Source organism: Haemorhous mexicanus, chromosome Z, assembly GCF_027477595.1.
Source record: "Haemorhous mexicanus isolate bHaeMex1 chromosome Z, bHaeMex1.pri, whole genome shotgun sequence".
NCBI lineage: Eukaryota > Metazoa > Chordata > Aves > Passeriformes > Fringillidae > Haemorhous > Haemorhous mexicanus.
This window is the reverse complement of record NC_082381.1, coordinates 78,179,649-78,195,854: the sequence shown is the minus strand read 5'-3', so window position 1 is coordinate 78,195,854 and position 16,206 is coordinate 78,179,649. Positions and strand designations below refer to the sequence as shown.

At 36.7% G+C, this 16,206-nt stretch overlaps 1 protein-coding gene across 1 annotated transcript in view; it reads right to left on the bottom strand.

The window, feature by feature from the left end:
• Positions 1–1,657: 1,657 nt before the first annotated feature.
• The window catches only part of RANBP3L (RAN binding protein 3 like), a 32,149-nt gene continuing 17,600 nt past the window's right edge, over positions 1,658–16,206 (bottom strand). The window contains exons 9-15 of the mRNA XM_059836479.1: positions 14,602–14,722; positions 13,123–13,222; positions 11,875–12,005; positions 10,744–10,864; positions 10,058–10,200; positions 8,488–8,680; positions 1,658–4,143 (exon numbers count right to left, since the gene is read on the bottom strand). Of these exons, the coding sequence (XP_059692462.1) occupies positions 4,100–4,143; positions 8,488–8,680; positions 10,058–10,200; positions 10,744–10,864; positions 11,875–12,005; positions 13,123–13,222; positions 14,602–14,722 (853 nt within the window). The 3' untranslated portion in view covers positions 1,658–4,099. The remainder of the gene's footprint in view (positions 4,144–8,487; positions 8,681–10,057; positions 10,201–10,743; positions 10,865–11,874; positions 12,006–13,122; positions 13,223–14,601; positions 14,723–16,206) is intronic.

Sequence of the window (16,206 nt, the reverse complement as noted above, 5' to 3'; positions counted from 1 at the left end):
TGTTAGGTGCATGGACAAGGGATGCGGTAAGAACACCATCACTGTAACATTTCATAAATCCAAGTCCTCAGATTTTGAGGCCAGCTGACTGCAGCTGTTAATTCTGATAATCCAGAGGAAAACTCCAGACTAAGGCTTAGAGAGCATCGCTCATGCAGCACATCAGAGTCCTACAAGGCACGTAGATGAACGTATTAGCAAGTGTAGTCTGATAGAACTTGCACTTCGCTTGCCATGTATGTACCCTCATCACTAACTGCATAATTGAGTCATGTAATTTAGTCATGTAATTAGTTTCAGAAACTCCAAATTACAAAATCAAGGAAGAAGCTTAAGGAAAAGTGTAGTAAGTACAATTTATCAATGCAAATTACTGATTTTTTTTTTTTTTACACAAAACCAAGGAGAAGAGCAAGGCTTTCTTGTCCACACTTCCATTAGAACATATCATAATTATCAGAGATTTACTTTTCTACTTTTCTTCCCGCTGTTTGCCTATGCAAAGCAAACTAGACCATCCCTCAAGTGGTGAATTACAATTAACTTCAACATTTCAGAAGCAATTTGAATATGCTCAAACAGCTTCAGACACATTATTTTGTACTAATAACTTTTGCGCTTGTGAAACACAAACTGTTCTCATTTGAAGTCCACTTTTTAGACAGAGAACTGCTGTAGAATGGGACATGCATGCTTTTTCTAAGTTTTCTGCCAGCACAGCCCTGTGGTAAGGCATTTAAAACCTAAGGGAAATGAGGATGCTCTTTCCCTCCCTGTCCATGTCATACTGGCTGTCACTAGCAGTGAAAGCAAACATGCTAGGAGCTTTTCCTGTATTTATTTATTCAGTAGAGATATTACCTAACTCTTAACTTCATACAGTCTGCCAAAACTATTTCAGAGGTCACTAAAGAGCATGACATAAAGACCTGTGGGACAAGATTTATGAAGGGATACAAACACCTCCAGAATGCAAAGTAGGACATTCAGTCTGTCCCATCCAAGAAGATTCTGCTAGATGTTCCTGATCTTATTAGAATATTATTATTATTATTATTAATAATAATAATAATAATAATAACTGGTAGTTTGCCCTCCTTGGGAAAATTACTACTGTAAGAATATATAAGATCTTCCAGCTCTACATCCCTTATGTATATAAATTCATCACTGGGGTTTCTCATAGATAGAAATTTATCTGGGGGGAAAAAAAAAATCATGTCTAGTTTCATATGGGTTTGGGTCATGTCTCCATACCTCTTTTCAAGCTAAAGGGACCCATCCTTCCATGCTCTGTTTCTTCTCCCTCCCAGAAAGTGCTGCAGCTTGTACAGAAGCAGAAAAACACCACTCAGGCCCACCAGCATCACAGAAAATACCAAGCTTACCCTGCAACTCTTTCCTCAAAGGATACCTTTCTCTGATTTCTATCACTCAGCAACTGCCAGTTTTCCTGAAGAATTTAAATCATCTTAGAGCATTCTAGGTCCTGTGCAATTCTTTGAAACTGAACAATGGACTCAGTCTGACAGGTGAATGGTGTGCACAACCACTAGTATGTTTCCTTAGGAAAGCAGGCTTGAGATTCTGCAGCATGAACTCTAACTCTTGGAAGCTCTAACTGGGACACAAAATAAGACTCCTAATTACACAGAAATTTAAGTGGTAAGAAAATGGTTTATTGTTGAGGCACGGAAATTGCTCTCCAGGTGTCATAAAATGACAAACTACATTTTTAAAACCAAGTTAATACGTTACATAATGGTGTACCTTCAGGCTTGAGGAACAGTGAACTTTAGTGCAGTGAGACTAAAACATAATTAGGTTCTTAAGAGCAAAAATTTTTTCCTCTATTACCAAAGTATCCAATGTCTTTAAAATAAACATCTCTTTTCCTCCTCAGCTTTTGGGAGATGGAGCTTCATGTTTGAGTGTGTGTGTGCACGAGTATTTGTATTTATATGTGTAGTTGTGTATACATGTAAGGATCTTGGGAAGAGGCAGATCAAAATAGCTTTTATTTATAAACCTTGTTCTGTATGCTGTGGGAGCAAATTACAAAGTTTAAGAACTGTGTCTGAAAAAGTTCTCTTGTCCCTGCCCTGGAAACATTCCTCATTTACCAAGGATTTTACAGCTGTAGTAGAATTTAGAGGGGTATCAAGTCACAAGGTGCTTAAATCCTGTTTCACAGAGAGCTTTGATTATCAGGACAGACTTTGAAATCAAACTCTGCATTCAGCGCATAGCCAGCTGAACTCCAGGGCAAACATATCACCATGACCTGTTGCTAAATACATGGGGCTGCTGTGTTTTACAACTGCCTGAGTTTTTATAACATGGAGCTTTGTCCCTGAGGATGACTTGCAGCAATGAAATATGAAGGTCAATGATGTTGTTGTGGTCAGGAGTGAGGCTGATAACAAAGGACACAATGTACAGCTCATTATGGAAACAATATTTTTGTTATTGGCACATTGGAGTCAAAGAGAATCCCCATACTTCACTGTTTGATATAGGTGCTCCGTTGGGAAGCACTCCCTTTTTTCTGAAGGCAGAAATCAAGTTCCACTTAAATTTACTGTCATCCAGATGCTAAATCAATCTCAGAGAAGTGCTAATTTTGGTGGGCCATTATATTCAGTGTAATCCAGACAACGATTTCATCTGGATACAAATCTTGGCAGTGCACTCAGAATTCAGGAAGAAACTAGTATTGCTTCAACTTCATACCATGTTCAGATGGGAAAACTTAATTGCAACTTGACTGATCAGGTGTGTTGCAGCTTTTTAGACTGAGAAATCATTACAATTACCTTAATTAAAAGGACTTGATATTTCAGAACATTGTTTCAGCTCTGAGGATGACAAACAATACGGAGGACATCAGGGAAGTGGCAGTGGAGAGATTGCAGACAATTCTATTTTTGACAGAATGAAAACACGGAACATAAGTGGTGTGTATTACTGTGCATGGGCTTAGAATGACCCTGCAAGTCTTGATTCACAGGGGAATTGGAGTTTTTTTCTCACAAAAATGTTTAGGTAGAAGGCATTAGTTTGTGGAATGACTTTTACAGAGCAACTGTGTCTTGGCCACTTTTGGGATTATTATGCACATGAGAATGTGTAACATACTCATGAATGATGCTGTTTGGAATAGCTACAGCTAAGGCAGAAGTAATCTCAGATAATTTCACACATTTAAGGGATTTTTTTTAATGTAGATATCCTGTTGTACTGTGCATGCATTTATTTGTGTATATCAAATGGACAATTAATATACACAAGTGCAGGTGTTTGTTTTTTTCAGCTGGAAATGTGTTCATGAGCAAGCAGATACACTTTAAATTTTAAAGCTGATATAGCCCTTAGAATGGACTTTTACTTCTTCATGGTGAATTCTTTTGGTGCATACAGCTGAAAGATGCAAATCATGGTTCTTTTCCCTTAAACTAAATTCTGCAGCAATCATACCCCTCCAGATATTTTCAAAATAAACATTAACTATAACCCCTTGTATAGGGGGAGGTCTGTAGGGGCTATTTTCTTTAGGCCTTGGTCATGCTAAACTGCCACCCAGGTTTTGCTTGTGTGTACTTAAAAACAGGATGCTGAATGTTTCCACACAATTTTAAATAAATGTTTTCAGTGAGGCGAAATTTAAAGCTTTCCAAATGTATCTTTTAAATAATAGATTAAAAGTAACAAATATCTGTTCACATATATTATTAGTTCATGCTTATGTGGTATTATCCATCAATATGATGAACAAGTACTTATTCCCTATAAAAATTCTCACTCTAATAATGTATCTAAATATTTTTAATTCTAAAATTGAAAGACTGTAACAGTTCTTGACTATTGGAAGCCATGGTGTTATTCACAGCTCAGTGCAAAGCAGGCTGCCTGGAATCCTCAATAGTGCATCTGAAGTTCTTTCTCAATGAATTAAACTTAAGCTGTCTCTAAAATTAGTCTCTACTTAAAAGTAATAAAGTAATATGCATCTGATTTCCTCCCTCCAGGGGCTGATGAGTCAGCTTAGACATTTTGGGAAGATGAGTTTCCAGCTGAGTTGTTGTACTTCTGGCAGAAATCATGAGCAGACAACAGACCGCCTGCGGTTCCATCTAGAATGATCTGAAAAAGAATTTATTGAAAAAAAAAATCTTGCTTATTTGAGAATATTCATGTTTTGAAACAATCCAGCATTTCATAATACCAAAGCAGTAGGTTAAAGTTTGGATATGATCAGTTCCTGGTTTAGGTAAATAGGTAAATAGATAACAGAGGATTATTCACAAATATTTGAGCATGTGAATCATGAATGAAGCCTATGACCCTCCAAGTCAATAAAGACAAGCACAAAAACCACCAAGGAATCTGATGTCTAGGTAGGGCAATGTACCCGGGGTGCAAATTATCTCACTCTATGGAGGGTAAACTGCTTTAAGACTTCATTACAGATGCTCAGAAAACTGTGAGAAATCCAACATTCCTTCAAATAGCTCATTGGTTATGAGAATGTGGTTTGGGTGCGTAATCTCTGTGACTTTGACTCATCTGCAGAAAGTAGGTAGAATTGACTAATAATGTCAGACACACAATACCCCTACCACAGCATCTGCTTAAAAATTGCTACTACTGGCCACCCCTAAATGCTTACCAATAGTTTAAAATCTTTTACAAGTGAAATGTAAGCTTGTGTTTGTCAGAATATTAAACGTGATCTTCCCCCTTCTCTTTCCTGATATGGGAGCATTTAAAACCAATCACAGAGTGTCTTTTTTCTCTGCTTTAGATATTACTGGTGCCTGCTGAAAAGAATACAGAAACTCCAACAAAGAATTTAATTCTTAACTTTTCCTTCTTCCTCTGTTTTAATCACTATCAGGTATGTGTGTGTTAGCTTTATAGCTTGGAATCCTTAACAATTGAGAAGAATTTAAAGTAAATTGACAAGAAATGTCAAACAAAGCAGTTTTTCACAAGTTACTGTGGTATTGCTGAAGAGCAGTTCCTTTAAGAACTTTAGAAGTACTTTACTGCAAAACAGAAAGAAAGCTCTTGTAACATTTTAAATTTTGGTAAACTCCAGCATAACAGAGAGTCCTAATGCAACTGAAATGGGAAGTATATGAATAGTGGACCAAAAAGCGTCCCTAAAATAAAACATTCTTCAGTTCTGCAAATGCATGTGCTTTTGCATTTCTATGTTATGATACTGTCTGGCTCTTGGACCAACACACTCCTGGTTTTTGGAGACTACTGGCTCTCAATATCAGTAGTCTCAAAAATCCAGGCAATTCTTTGTGGATCCAAATAGGATACACTCTTATGACTTTGCCCACTGTGATTTTCCTTGTAAGGTCTATGGCTGGGTATGGAGAGACTTCTTGGGATTTACCTAGTCTTAGATTCCAGAATCTTTTAATTCATTCTAATAGCTTCTAAGATAAAATTACAGAGAGGGCACCTCAATCAAAAGAGATGATTCCTCAATCAGGATGAAGTTATGAGAAGATTTCACAGGTGGAGTATAAGGAGTAATGCATAAAACTTTTCTTTGCCTAGTGACAGTGTCGTCCTTGTACCTCCCATGTACTCTACTTGTTTGACTTTGTTCAGCCAATAAGTTTACTGTTTAGTCTAAATTCTCTTCCTCAGCTCACTTTATAGGCAGTGGGAAAAGATAAATACTTTCCAAAGACTTCTTGGTCCCATCCACTCTCAAAATCTATTTAAAGATTAATTGTTCTTTTTCTCTCCACTTAGATTTACAGAGCATTTTGTTGGTAAAAATATTCAGGCTGTAACTGGTAAAATATGATCTGATAAAAATATCAGGCACAGCAAATCTCTCTTTATGGACTTCATGAAATTACTATCTCTACTTTAAAGTAAAGCAATTCAACTAGGAATTTTAAAAATATTGAAATAAATGTCTATACTGAACTCAAAAAATCATACAAAAATCTCTACTACCTTATATATTGTCTGTATATAGCATTAACATACTGTAGATTAAGAATTTTCTGTAAGGAATGCTAACAACAAAGTCTTGCAAATATATAGAATCACTTCAATGTCCGTAATTCACTTACTAAGTATATCATATTTGCTTTCTTCTTCAGTCTCAAGCACTAAAGACAATTATTATACAGATACTATAAAGATAAGAAAGATCTAGTTTTTGCTGTCTTTTACAGTGTCATGAAATACATCATCTAGGCAACTGTGTCAGTTCATTTTAGCAAGAATGAAATTGCTATATTAAGAAAAGAAAACCACGGGATGGGGGGGGGGGTGAGAAAAACCAAATAGAATGGAATGACATAAAATGCAGACATATTTTGTAAACTCTTGTATCTCTTGTAAAGAAACAGTCCCTGAGGACATAGGCTTCTTAACATTTATATATTCTTAAGGAGAGGTAATCTCCAAAACTGAGTTACATCAATAAAAAGAAGATAACTTATTCACATACATCCTTCCATGAAAATGAAAGAATGAAAATTAAAATGTTAAAACTAATGCTCTTAAAAAGCCAGGATCTGTTCTCCTGTATCTAAACGAACATTTCTGTGCTGATACTTAAAACTGACATCTTCCTGTTCAAAACCCACAAGGCCTATTATTCTTCCTTTTTTGTAAAAGGGATCTCCAGGGACAATCATGAGTGAGATTGAATGTCTGAAGGTGGAGAGTGACTTGGATGTAACTGAAATGTGTGCAAATTAAAACCTTGTGGCTCTGAGAAGAAATTAAGATAAGCAGAAGAGCTAGAAGCCATTAAAAAAATGCTTGAAAAGGATTGTTAAAACTGTTGTTACAAACTGTAATAAATGAGGCACAGATGCTTAAACTGAAAGGACAAAAAAACCCAGCACCTTACACATTTCAGAATCTGTTTGCTGGCTGCCATCTGAATATTTGTATCAGAAGTCTCTGCAAATCAAAATAAATATTTAACTTGTGTTCTGTGTTCCTACACTGCTTGGAAATTCCCTTTCCCCTCTTTTTTTTTTTTTTTTTTCTTTTTTTTCCACTGGAGGAAGATCAATATAAGAAGAATATAAAGGTATTGCAGTCTATCAGGAGGATAACCAAGATGGTGAAGGATGTTAAGGGGAAGCTGTATGAGGTGCAGCCGAGGTCACTTGGCTTGTTGTCCCTGGAGGAGACTGAAGGGAGACCTCAGTGGGGTCTTCAACTCCCTCATGAGAGGAAGAGGAGGAGCAGAAACTGATCTCTTCTCTGTGGCGACCAGTGACAACACCCAGGGAATGGCCTGAAGTTGTGTCAGGTGAGGTTTAGGCTGGATATTAGGAGAAGGTTCTTCCCCAGAGTGTGATTGGGCACTGGAACAGCTCCCCAGGGCAGTGGTCACAGCATTACCTAGCTCAAGAAGCGTTTGGATAATGCTCTCAGACGCATGGTGTGACTCTTGGGGTATGCTGTGCAGGGCCAGCAATTGGACTCAATGATCCTTAAGGGTCCATTCCACTTCAGAATATTCTATGATTCTATGATAAAGGGGAATTTTTTTTTCCTTAGGGAAACAGTACTCACAGCTGTTACTGTTCATTTCTTGTTTCTTGATGAATAGTTGTTGAAAAGAATGTTTATAATATAAGGACAGTATGTTACCTAGCTGCAGAGGGAAATGAATCCTGTAAGCAACAACTCTAAGTTGCCTGATGTAGTCCATCTGTTGAAAAATCACACCTAATTGGAAGCTCCTGTTTCCCCTGTAGCAGTTTCACACAATCAGTGAATTTGCTCCAGAAATATGAACTGTCTTTTGCTAAGATAGAAGAGCTTTTAAGTCTAACAGCTCTTTCTGCCTTGCTGTCTGCAAATGTGACTGTAGCCCTGTTGTGAGTTGCATTAAAAGAAGCATTACTGCATTAATATCTTATTTTATTGGCATTTTTCTCTCTGAGAAACCTACATTTTTGTTATGGTGAAGAAAGCTGGCAGAACTGGTGTGTAAATGTTGTCCTGAAGATTTCCTAGTTGAGCTAGTTGTTACAGTCGATCAAGGAACATGTTTTAAATAAAGTTAACCATGACATAAATATCTTCATAAACACATGGTGCTCCATGCTTTTAGTAGCAAGCTAGTCATTGATGAGAATGGACCCATTCTTCACTTACTCAAATCAGTATCTCAACTTTCTACTGATATATACTGAAAAAAAATTTAGGTAATGCTTGATAATATAAAATTTCTTAAACCTCAAGCTTTTGTCAAGAGTATTCCATGGCTGTAAGTATGTGTAGATGCTTAAGCTGGCAAAATCTTACATTTTAACAGTAATAAGTCAAAACACGTAAACAAATTACCCAATTTCTACCTGAAAAAGGGGTATCTGTATCACATAAAAGTTACAGTCAGCATTTAAAAAAAAGGTCCAATTTTCATTACTTTAAGCAAATACACTGAAAGGATTACACATTTCCAGCAAAACCTCTGCTTACCAGATCCAGTGCTGCTCACTTGAGTTAGTTCTTCATCATCTTCATCATCGCTTTCACAGTTTAATGGCTGAAAAGCTGTTTCTGACTCTGTCTCTACTTGATGAGCATCTGGCTTTTGCTCAGCAAAGCTTCGCAAGGCCACAAGGCGATGATGTATTGCTGCATACAGGTGTTCAGTGTCTTTTGAGCTTGCCTGCAGAACATAGAATGTATACAGTCCAAAACAACTGAGAAAAATCTCTATTTTTAAAAATTCATTTAAAAAATATTGAAGGAGTAGTATTTTGTCCTTTCTAATCAAAACAATCAGCCTAAGATCCCCACTTCATAATTAACATCCAAATATTAAATACAAATAATGTGAAGTTCTTTTATGTGGTCTGAGCTTTATATGCAGCTGCTGATTATTTTCTCTGTAGTTTCAAGAAATATAAGCTTAAAAATTACTTTCCTTGAAGAACAGCTCAGTTTTTATGGAGTATTTGATATCTGGATGATTCCTGAGCTTGATTCTAGAAGTAGGAAAGCCTTGACATGTTAATATATACAGGTGCCAGGTGGATACTGTAGGGATGGACACCAGCCTCTTCAGTGTCTGTAGAAGCAGCTTCCTGCAACCCTTGCCATACCCATACTGCTCTCATATATTGTGATTTCCTCATACATGTCTATGTTTACTGCCCAGTAGTGCCAAGACAAATTTACAGAATGGAAGTTACACACTCTATGAAAACAGTGCAGTACACCTGGAAATCAGGACATTTGTAATTCTCACATGCAGACCAGCAGTCCAGCACAGCCATAGTTCAATCAATCCCTGTTAGGAAGTGACAGATTTACAGTACTTGCGTATACAGTGCATGGTGCTTTGCTTGTGTATGATATGTGACACTTCCTGGCAATTATTTATTTGTCTTTCCCAGCAAGCTGAATCCATCCTAGAAAGATCTATTGGGGATACTGTAAACATCCTTAAACTCATGTGGATGCTCTCACTTTCCAACTTGGGACATAGGTGCTATTTATTTTCAGCTAAGTCCAGCACATTTCCATCTCCAATTCAGCCCTCGCTGGAGAAAAATCAAGGTTCCCAAGACACCCTTGGGTCTTACACAAGGCGATACTGAAACTCTGTATTCTTCTCAGCTGAGAAATGGAGGTCCTACACTGGGTGGATTTATTTTAAGTGCTGTGTTGAGAACCATGCCAGAAAGCTGCTGTCTTTTACCAGAGTAATTTACAAAGTTTTAATTATCTGTGAAGATATTGTCAGTGTACTTCTTCCATTAAAAAAGAGCCATTCCTGTATATTACTGGAATGATATCCATTCCATTGGTGGTATGTGAACCAGAGTCTGGAAATGTCTGTCTTAGGGCCAGATCACATCATCACACCTGTTTTTTTTTTTTAAATATCATTCTAACACATTCCATAATAAAAGCCATGTAACATCTAAGCTGAGCATAGTCTGATAGAGCATGAACACCATTTGCTAAAACCAACCTTCAGCAATCCTTCAGAATTCTAGATGAAGTGGGGTTTTGGGTGGAGCTGTTGTCTCCTACTCACCTGAGTTAGAAACACTTGAACAGAATGGTCCTCTTGATCTGTTGCAGTGAAGCACAGGCTCTTTCTGTTTGCTCTTTTTATAACCATTTGTTCCCAGAGTTGGGTGTTGAGAATCAGTCTCAAGCTACCTTGATTTCGCATAACTAAAATAAGAAGGTTAATATGATAAGATATGCTGCAGCTGTTTTCTCCAGCACTTGTATACAACTAATATTTTAACCATTTATTCTTTTAAATTTGGTATAAAACCCTGATATATTGAGATTTTTATATTTTTAATATCCAAATATTTTAGCTCCTTTCTATTGTCTGACACACAAAGGGAATAATCTGCTGAAACTGTGCAATACAGTACAAAAAAGTGACAGCACAGTAAAAGCAACATTCCAGAAGAGTCTTGAAACAGTGCTGCTGAAAAAGCAGAACCAACAAAGAGCACACTGTTAGACTGGTGACAGGGCTGAAGACACAGTACATGACAGAAGTACACAGAACCTAACAATATATGTGAGCCCAGTTCCTCAGTCTGTAACATGCAGAACTTTATCAGGTAAAAAGATTCTCAGCAACTGGACTTAAATATAATGATCATCTCATATTTAAATGTTCTGAAATAAACTCTGGCCAACAGTAAGACAAGTTATTTGGTGTTTTCTGTATGAGGTATTTCTTTATTTGACTCATACTTAGCCTTGACTGCAACATTCCATGCTTATTGCTGCAAGTGTCATTAAGCCTCAGGGATCCTCTGCCTCTTTCAGTCCAACTTAAAGAAAGCTTATTAAATACAAAGAGCGTGCAGTTAATCTGAAAGAGAAATACACGATGAAAACTGACAGCTATTGCTAGTTTTATTGGCTCTAAAATAACAACTTTACTTTTACAACGTTATGGTTGTAAAACTTTTGATATGGCTTTTAGTACATCCATGTATTACATGGCATGTGCAGAAAGGTACACAGATATATCTATATATAGATATATCACCTTTATTACTTAAAGGGCTCTTAAATCTGTGAATTCTTTTCTCATCATAGAAAACATTCAGCATGAGTCCCAGTTTACTTTTTCAATTATTTCATCTTCATTAACTCTTTGTCTGTTGAGAAAGTTGCTGAGGCCCTTCAATTTTGCTGCTGCTGTGTTTTTAAGTTTAGCAGCAGCTTGTGATATCCACCTGCATAGCAAAATTTGTTGCAAAAGTTGTACAACCTTATTTCCTCGCTCATTACAAATGCTATGCAACAGGATACCAGTCTTGCTACTAGAAGAGTACTGCTCCAAAGATAATAAAACTTTTGTGTTCTGCTAAGACAGAAGAATTAATCAAAAATAAAATAATGTTAAGATTTTTAAATCAAAATTGCTATTTTCTGAGAAAATATTTTGAAGACAAAGAATAACAAGATACACTCTGCCAGGTTGGACAGATAATTGCTATTTTAGCTGAACTATAAAACAAATTACTTTTACAACATATTGCTTTTTTTTCCCAAAAGTTTTTTTTCATAAACCCCATCTTTACTCAAATCACTTCCAGTTCTAAGATTGTGGTTTCAGCTAGTACACTATATAGATGCTTATAAAATACCACTAAAATAGTCACTTACTAAAGAGACTGCAAAATTAAGATATATAGTATGAAAAAGAACATACCAACTTACAGAAAAATGTGTTACCTGAGGCATAGCTTTAAAAAAAAGCAAATATTCAAAATATAAATTGAAATTATTTTCAGCCTGTTGCATCTGCAATAGATCTAGATGTTCTTTTCAACAACCAAACTACTCACCATCAAGGTTTTATGAAATACACACCTGCAATACATTTTGTTCTGCTTCTTCTCCAGTTATAACTTCAACTTTATCCAACAGGATTTTCTGCCCTGGCTTGGAAACACAAGCAGCTGCTGATTCAATTAGTGTTGCATTCCTCAACAAAGGTCTTTCTGTAGGGAAAAAAATAGAAGAAATTCTTTCTGTACAGGGAATATTTTGGGAATATTTTTAGGATAACAAAACTAGTACAGGTCACATAGGATGTGATCTCTCAGTAATACCTGTGGTATCTGACATTGTTTAGTGTTATTAATAAGTTTTTGGCCAAAGGAAAAAAACACTAGAGGAAAAGGCAGGAATACAAAATATCTCACCAAAAAGGCTCATACAGAATTGAACAGGGCTGTTTATAGTTGAAGAGGTTTGTCCCAAGGGACAAACAGGAACAATCAGAAGCAAAGTCTAAATATTTAGAAGCTGATTTTCCAAATTAAACTCATCTGATATATTATTATGCCAAGTATACATATCCCAATATTCAAAATAATAATACATATACAATGAATATTTAACAGGAACACAGAAAGACAACATTTGAAAGGAACAACATTGTTACAAAGTTCTATATCTTTGCATAATCTATACACATGTTCTGAAGGCTTTATATTTAGAATTTTTTACCTGTAAGAATGCTTATACAAATCATAGGATCTAACACATCTGTTAGTAAAGAGGAGTGCAGAATTTGTCAAGAAGGCTCACAACAGGGGCCTTTTGCGGACTCCCTCACAGCCTAGGTTTACATGGGTTGCTCAATAAAAAAATCTCACACCAGAGTCACAAGCTAACCCTGAAATCTGTCCCTGTAGAACTTTCAGTCCCACAATTATGATCCAAAATAACAAAGTAATTGATGTGAGAATTTGAAAAATGCAAGCAGCAGACAGCCTAAAATTTTAATTCAACAATGTGGTCCACAAGGCATTCATAAAGGTCACTGCATTTTTTTTCAATCAACAAATAATAATCTGTACTAAATAATAATATTCTGCAATATTTTCTTGAGTAATTCAGATCATGTTTTCTAAAGTTAGTCCAGTTCACATGTTATAAAACAAACTCTGCCTGCTTTCTGAATATAGATTTTGGCACATACTCTAAGCATACTCATGACTGGATATCTTGAGAATAGATGAAAATTACTGACCTCCACTCATCTGACATCCTTTAAAATACAGGGAGACATAATACTAAAGCTAACTGTGCTTGTTTGCTTAGTAGGCTTACTTGTTTGTGGCCTGACAGGAAAAGATCCTGTGGACATGGATGTTATTTCTCCTTTGTGTAAATCAGCTTCATTACACAGCTTGGGATGCTTCTCAGGACTCTAGAAAAACACAGGGGAAATAAGAATTCCTATATTAAAAAACGGCTATGTTACTTTATATCAAATAGAACATTGAATAATGCTAGCATACTAGGCTGAAGATAAGCAATTTTAATAGCTTCAGAGTAAAACTAGCCCAGATGATACAATGTCAGTCTCTAGAAGAAGTAATATAGAAGAGAATCAGTACATCATTCTTCCTCTGAGAAGAAAGACCTCTTTGTGTGGATCCTGGACTAGTATTTAAATCCACTGAAGAATTTAGGTGTTAAGGTACTGGTTTATTTCCAGTTCAAGCCCATAGTTCCTGGAAGAGTAGTTTAAAATTCTCAGACACCACAAACTTAACTCCAGAGGACTTAAAAATTTCTATCACCTTCAGTTTTGCAGATAAATTTTCTTAGCCATGTCTAAATAAATGCTTGTGGCTCCTGACAATGCTCAGTGCCTCAACTCATGCCTTATAAATAAATCTTGGCCAGAAGACATACCCCAAACCTATAGCTGCCAAGCTTTTTACATGGCAGATAAGCATACAGTTTTCATCCTACTTCAATTGAAAACTGAATTTCAAATCTATTTTCAATGGTGCAGTCCTCAGCTTGGGAACCATTTTTTTGTCCTAGAGTCCTTCAGGACTTAAGCTGCCTCACAAGCATGCACAATATGCTTTAACATGGACACTCTCTAAGGTGTCTACTTTTTCCCTCATACTTATTTATCACAGAATCATAGGATGGTTTGGGTTGAAAGGGACCTTAAAGATCATCTGGTTCCAGCTTCTCTGTCATAGGAAGAAACACCTTTAATTAGACCAGGTTGCTCAGAGCCCCATCCAGCTCAGCCTTGGATGGTCACCCTGGATGACCTCCAGGGATGGGGCATCCACAGCACTTCTAGGCAAGTGTTCTACAGTGGTCTCTCCACCCTCAAAGAGTAGAGTTTCTTCCTAAGAGTGAACCCAAAGCTACTGTCCTTTAGTTTGAAGCCATTTGCCCTTGTCCTGTCACTCCTGTAAGCAGTCTCTCTTCAGCTTTCTTGTTGGCTTCCCTTCAGGTATCCGACCTCTTCACACTTACAGGAAGTTATCAGAGCAGTAGGAACCACTTTGTTTTATCTTAAGTTGTGGGTGTTCCACTTTATGTGGAAGAGATAAAAAACTCTTTTTCAAGTAAAAAAATAGAAGTGCATATTGGCAAGCATTAGTAATTAAAGAACTAGGGTGGTAAAGATGGGAACGCCTACCCCTCCAGCAGCACATCCTTAGATATTTTCTCCTCAGGAGACATTGGGACCATATTTACTCACATCTTTAAAAGAAGGAGGACCTAAAAAGAACCAATATCTGAAAAAGTAATAGTACTCTTCAGCACACTGACCTTGATAAAAAGTCTGCCAGCATGTGCAGATCCAACCAAAACTCTTTCAACCATGTTTTCCCCAAACACAAAATCTGAATTGCTGCTGTTTTGTACACTTCTTTCTTTGAGCAACTGACTTCTGTGGGGACAAAATAACATAAGAATGTGATTTAGAACTATTTAAAGCACTTTAAATATTCACCACACCTAACATTAAAGAGAAACAAAGGAGTAATTGTGTAAGTAATCAGATAAATTCTTTAAGAGAATCTGAGAATATTCTCTATGGAAAATTTCACAAAAGGAACAGAGTATCACACTGAATTTCATTAAGATTATTGAGGCTATTCCTTAAGACCAAAGAACAAGCAGCAAAACAGCATGCCACTTCATCTCAGGGAAGTGTCTTACTCCAGAAATTTTAATGAGTTGCTTTAGTTTCCCTGTTTCCTTTTGCCCCTCCAGAGGACTACCAACAATTAACAGCTATCCTTTCAAGCTCTCCACTACTCTGCAGAATAATGTACACCCTGGTGCCTTACAGGCATTCCTTTGTCATTCTCCTTGCATCTTGGAAGTGCAGGAAGGCAATGTATTCATATACACACACAAATACTGAAAAAAGGTATAGATTTGATGGCAGATGGCTTAAGATGAGGTGTAAGTAAAACAGGAGAGAAAGTTTCTATTTTTCAATTACCTGCTCCAGAGATATACATAAATGAGAAGAGAGCTCAGTATTGCAATCCTTTGATACTGGCCAACTGTATTTTAGAGATTACATTCAAGAATATTCTGTGTAAGTAGAATTGTGATTGGACCTGCTAATTACATAGCCACTTTAAATTAACAGGGTTCATTTTTTGTAAAAGTCACCAGAAAAGTCCTTGTAAACTCCTTTATGTGGAAGTTGTTCCTTCTGCTGGTTTGGTTTTGGTTTTTTTACGAAGGGGTTGTACACTGTTTATGCTTTCTGTAGAGCTTAATCCTGCACGTCTTGCTGGCATAGGCAAAACCATGCAAGTTCTTTTCACTTTCTGTTCCAGAAGGATGACTTGGCAGGAAGGTAGCCTGATACTGTGTCACAAACTGCATTCTTCAGCACCACTTACTTCTGTTTCACAGTATGTATCACCCTTTGGAGGGCTTAACATAACATATGTCATGTACAGGATATTCCTGTTAATTAGCTGGGTTTGTTGGCAGAACTTTGATGATTTCCTCTAAAATAGTTTCTCTGTTCACAGCTACAGTGTGCTTAAAACCTCTTCAAGGATGAAGGACTTACTGAGTACTACCTCTCTCAATCTTTTTTAATGAGAAAAATACTCCCTAGCATTCTCATGCTTGATGTGTTGCTAAGACAACACATTTGCTAGGAGCAAAACAGAGAAATCAGAAAATACTTGTCTTTTCAGCCTTTAAAGCTTCTATGCATGTTCTGGGCCATGAACAGGAAATCTGAAGTGTGTTAATGAGTTTTTTATCCTTAAACACACCCCTCACTAAAATTACTGGAATGTGACCAATTTCCATACTGACATTTCAACTGCTACTTCTAGGCTATTTCAATAGCAGCTTAAGGACAGCACCCCAAAAGAGCTAAAAAATAAGAATTAGAGG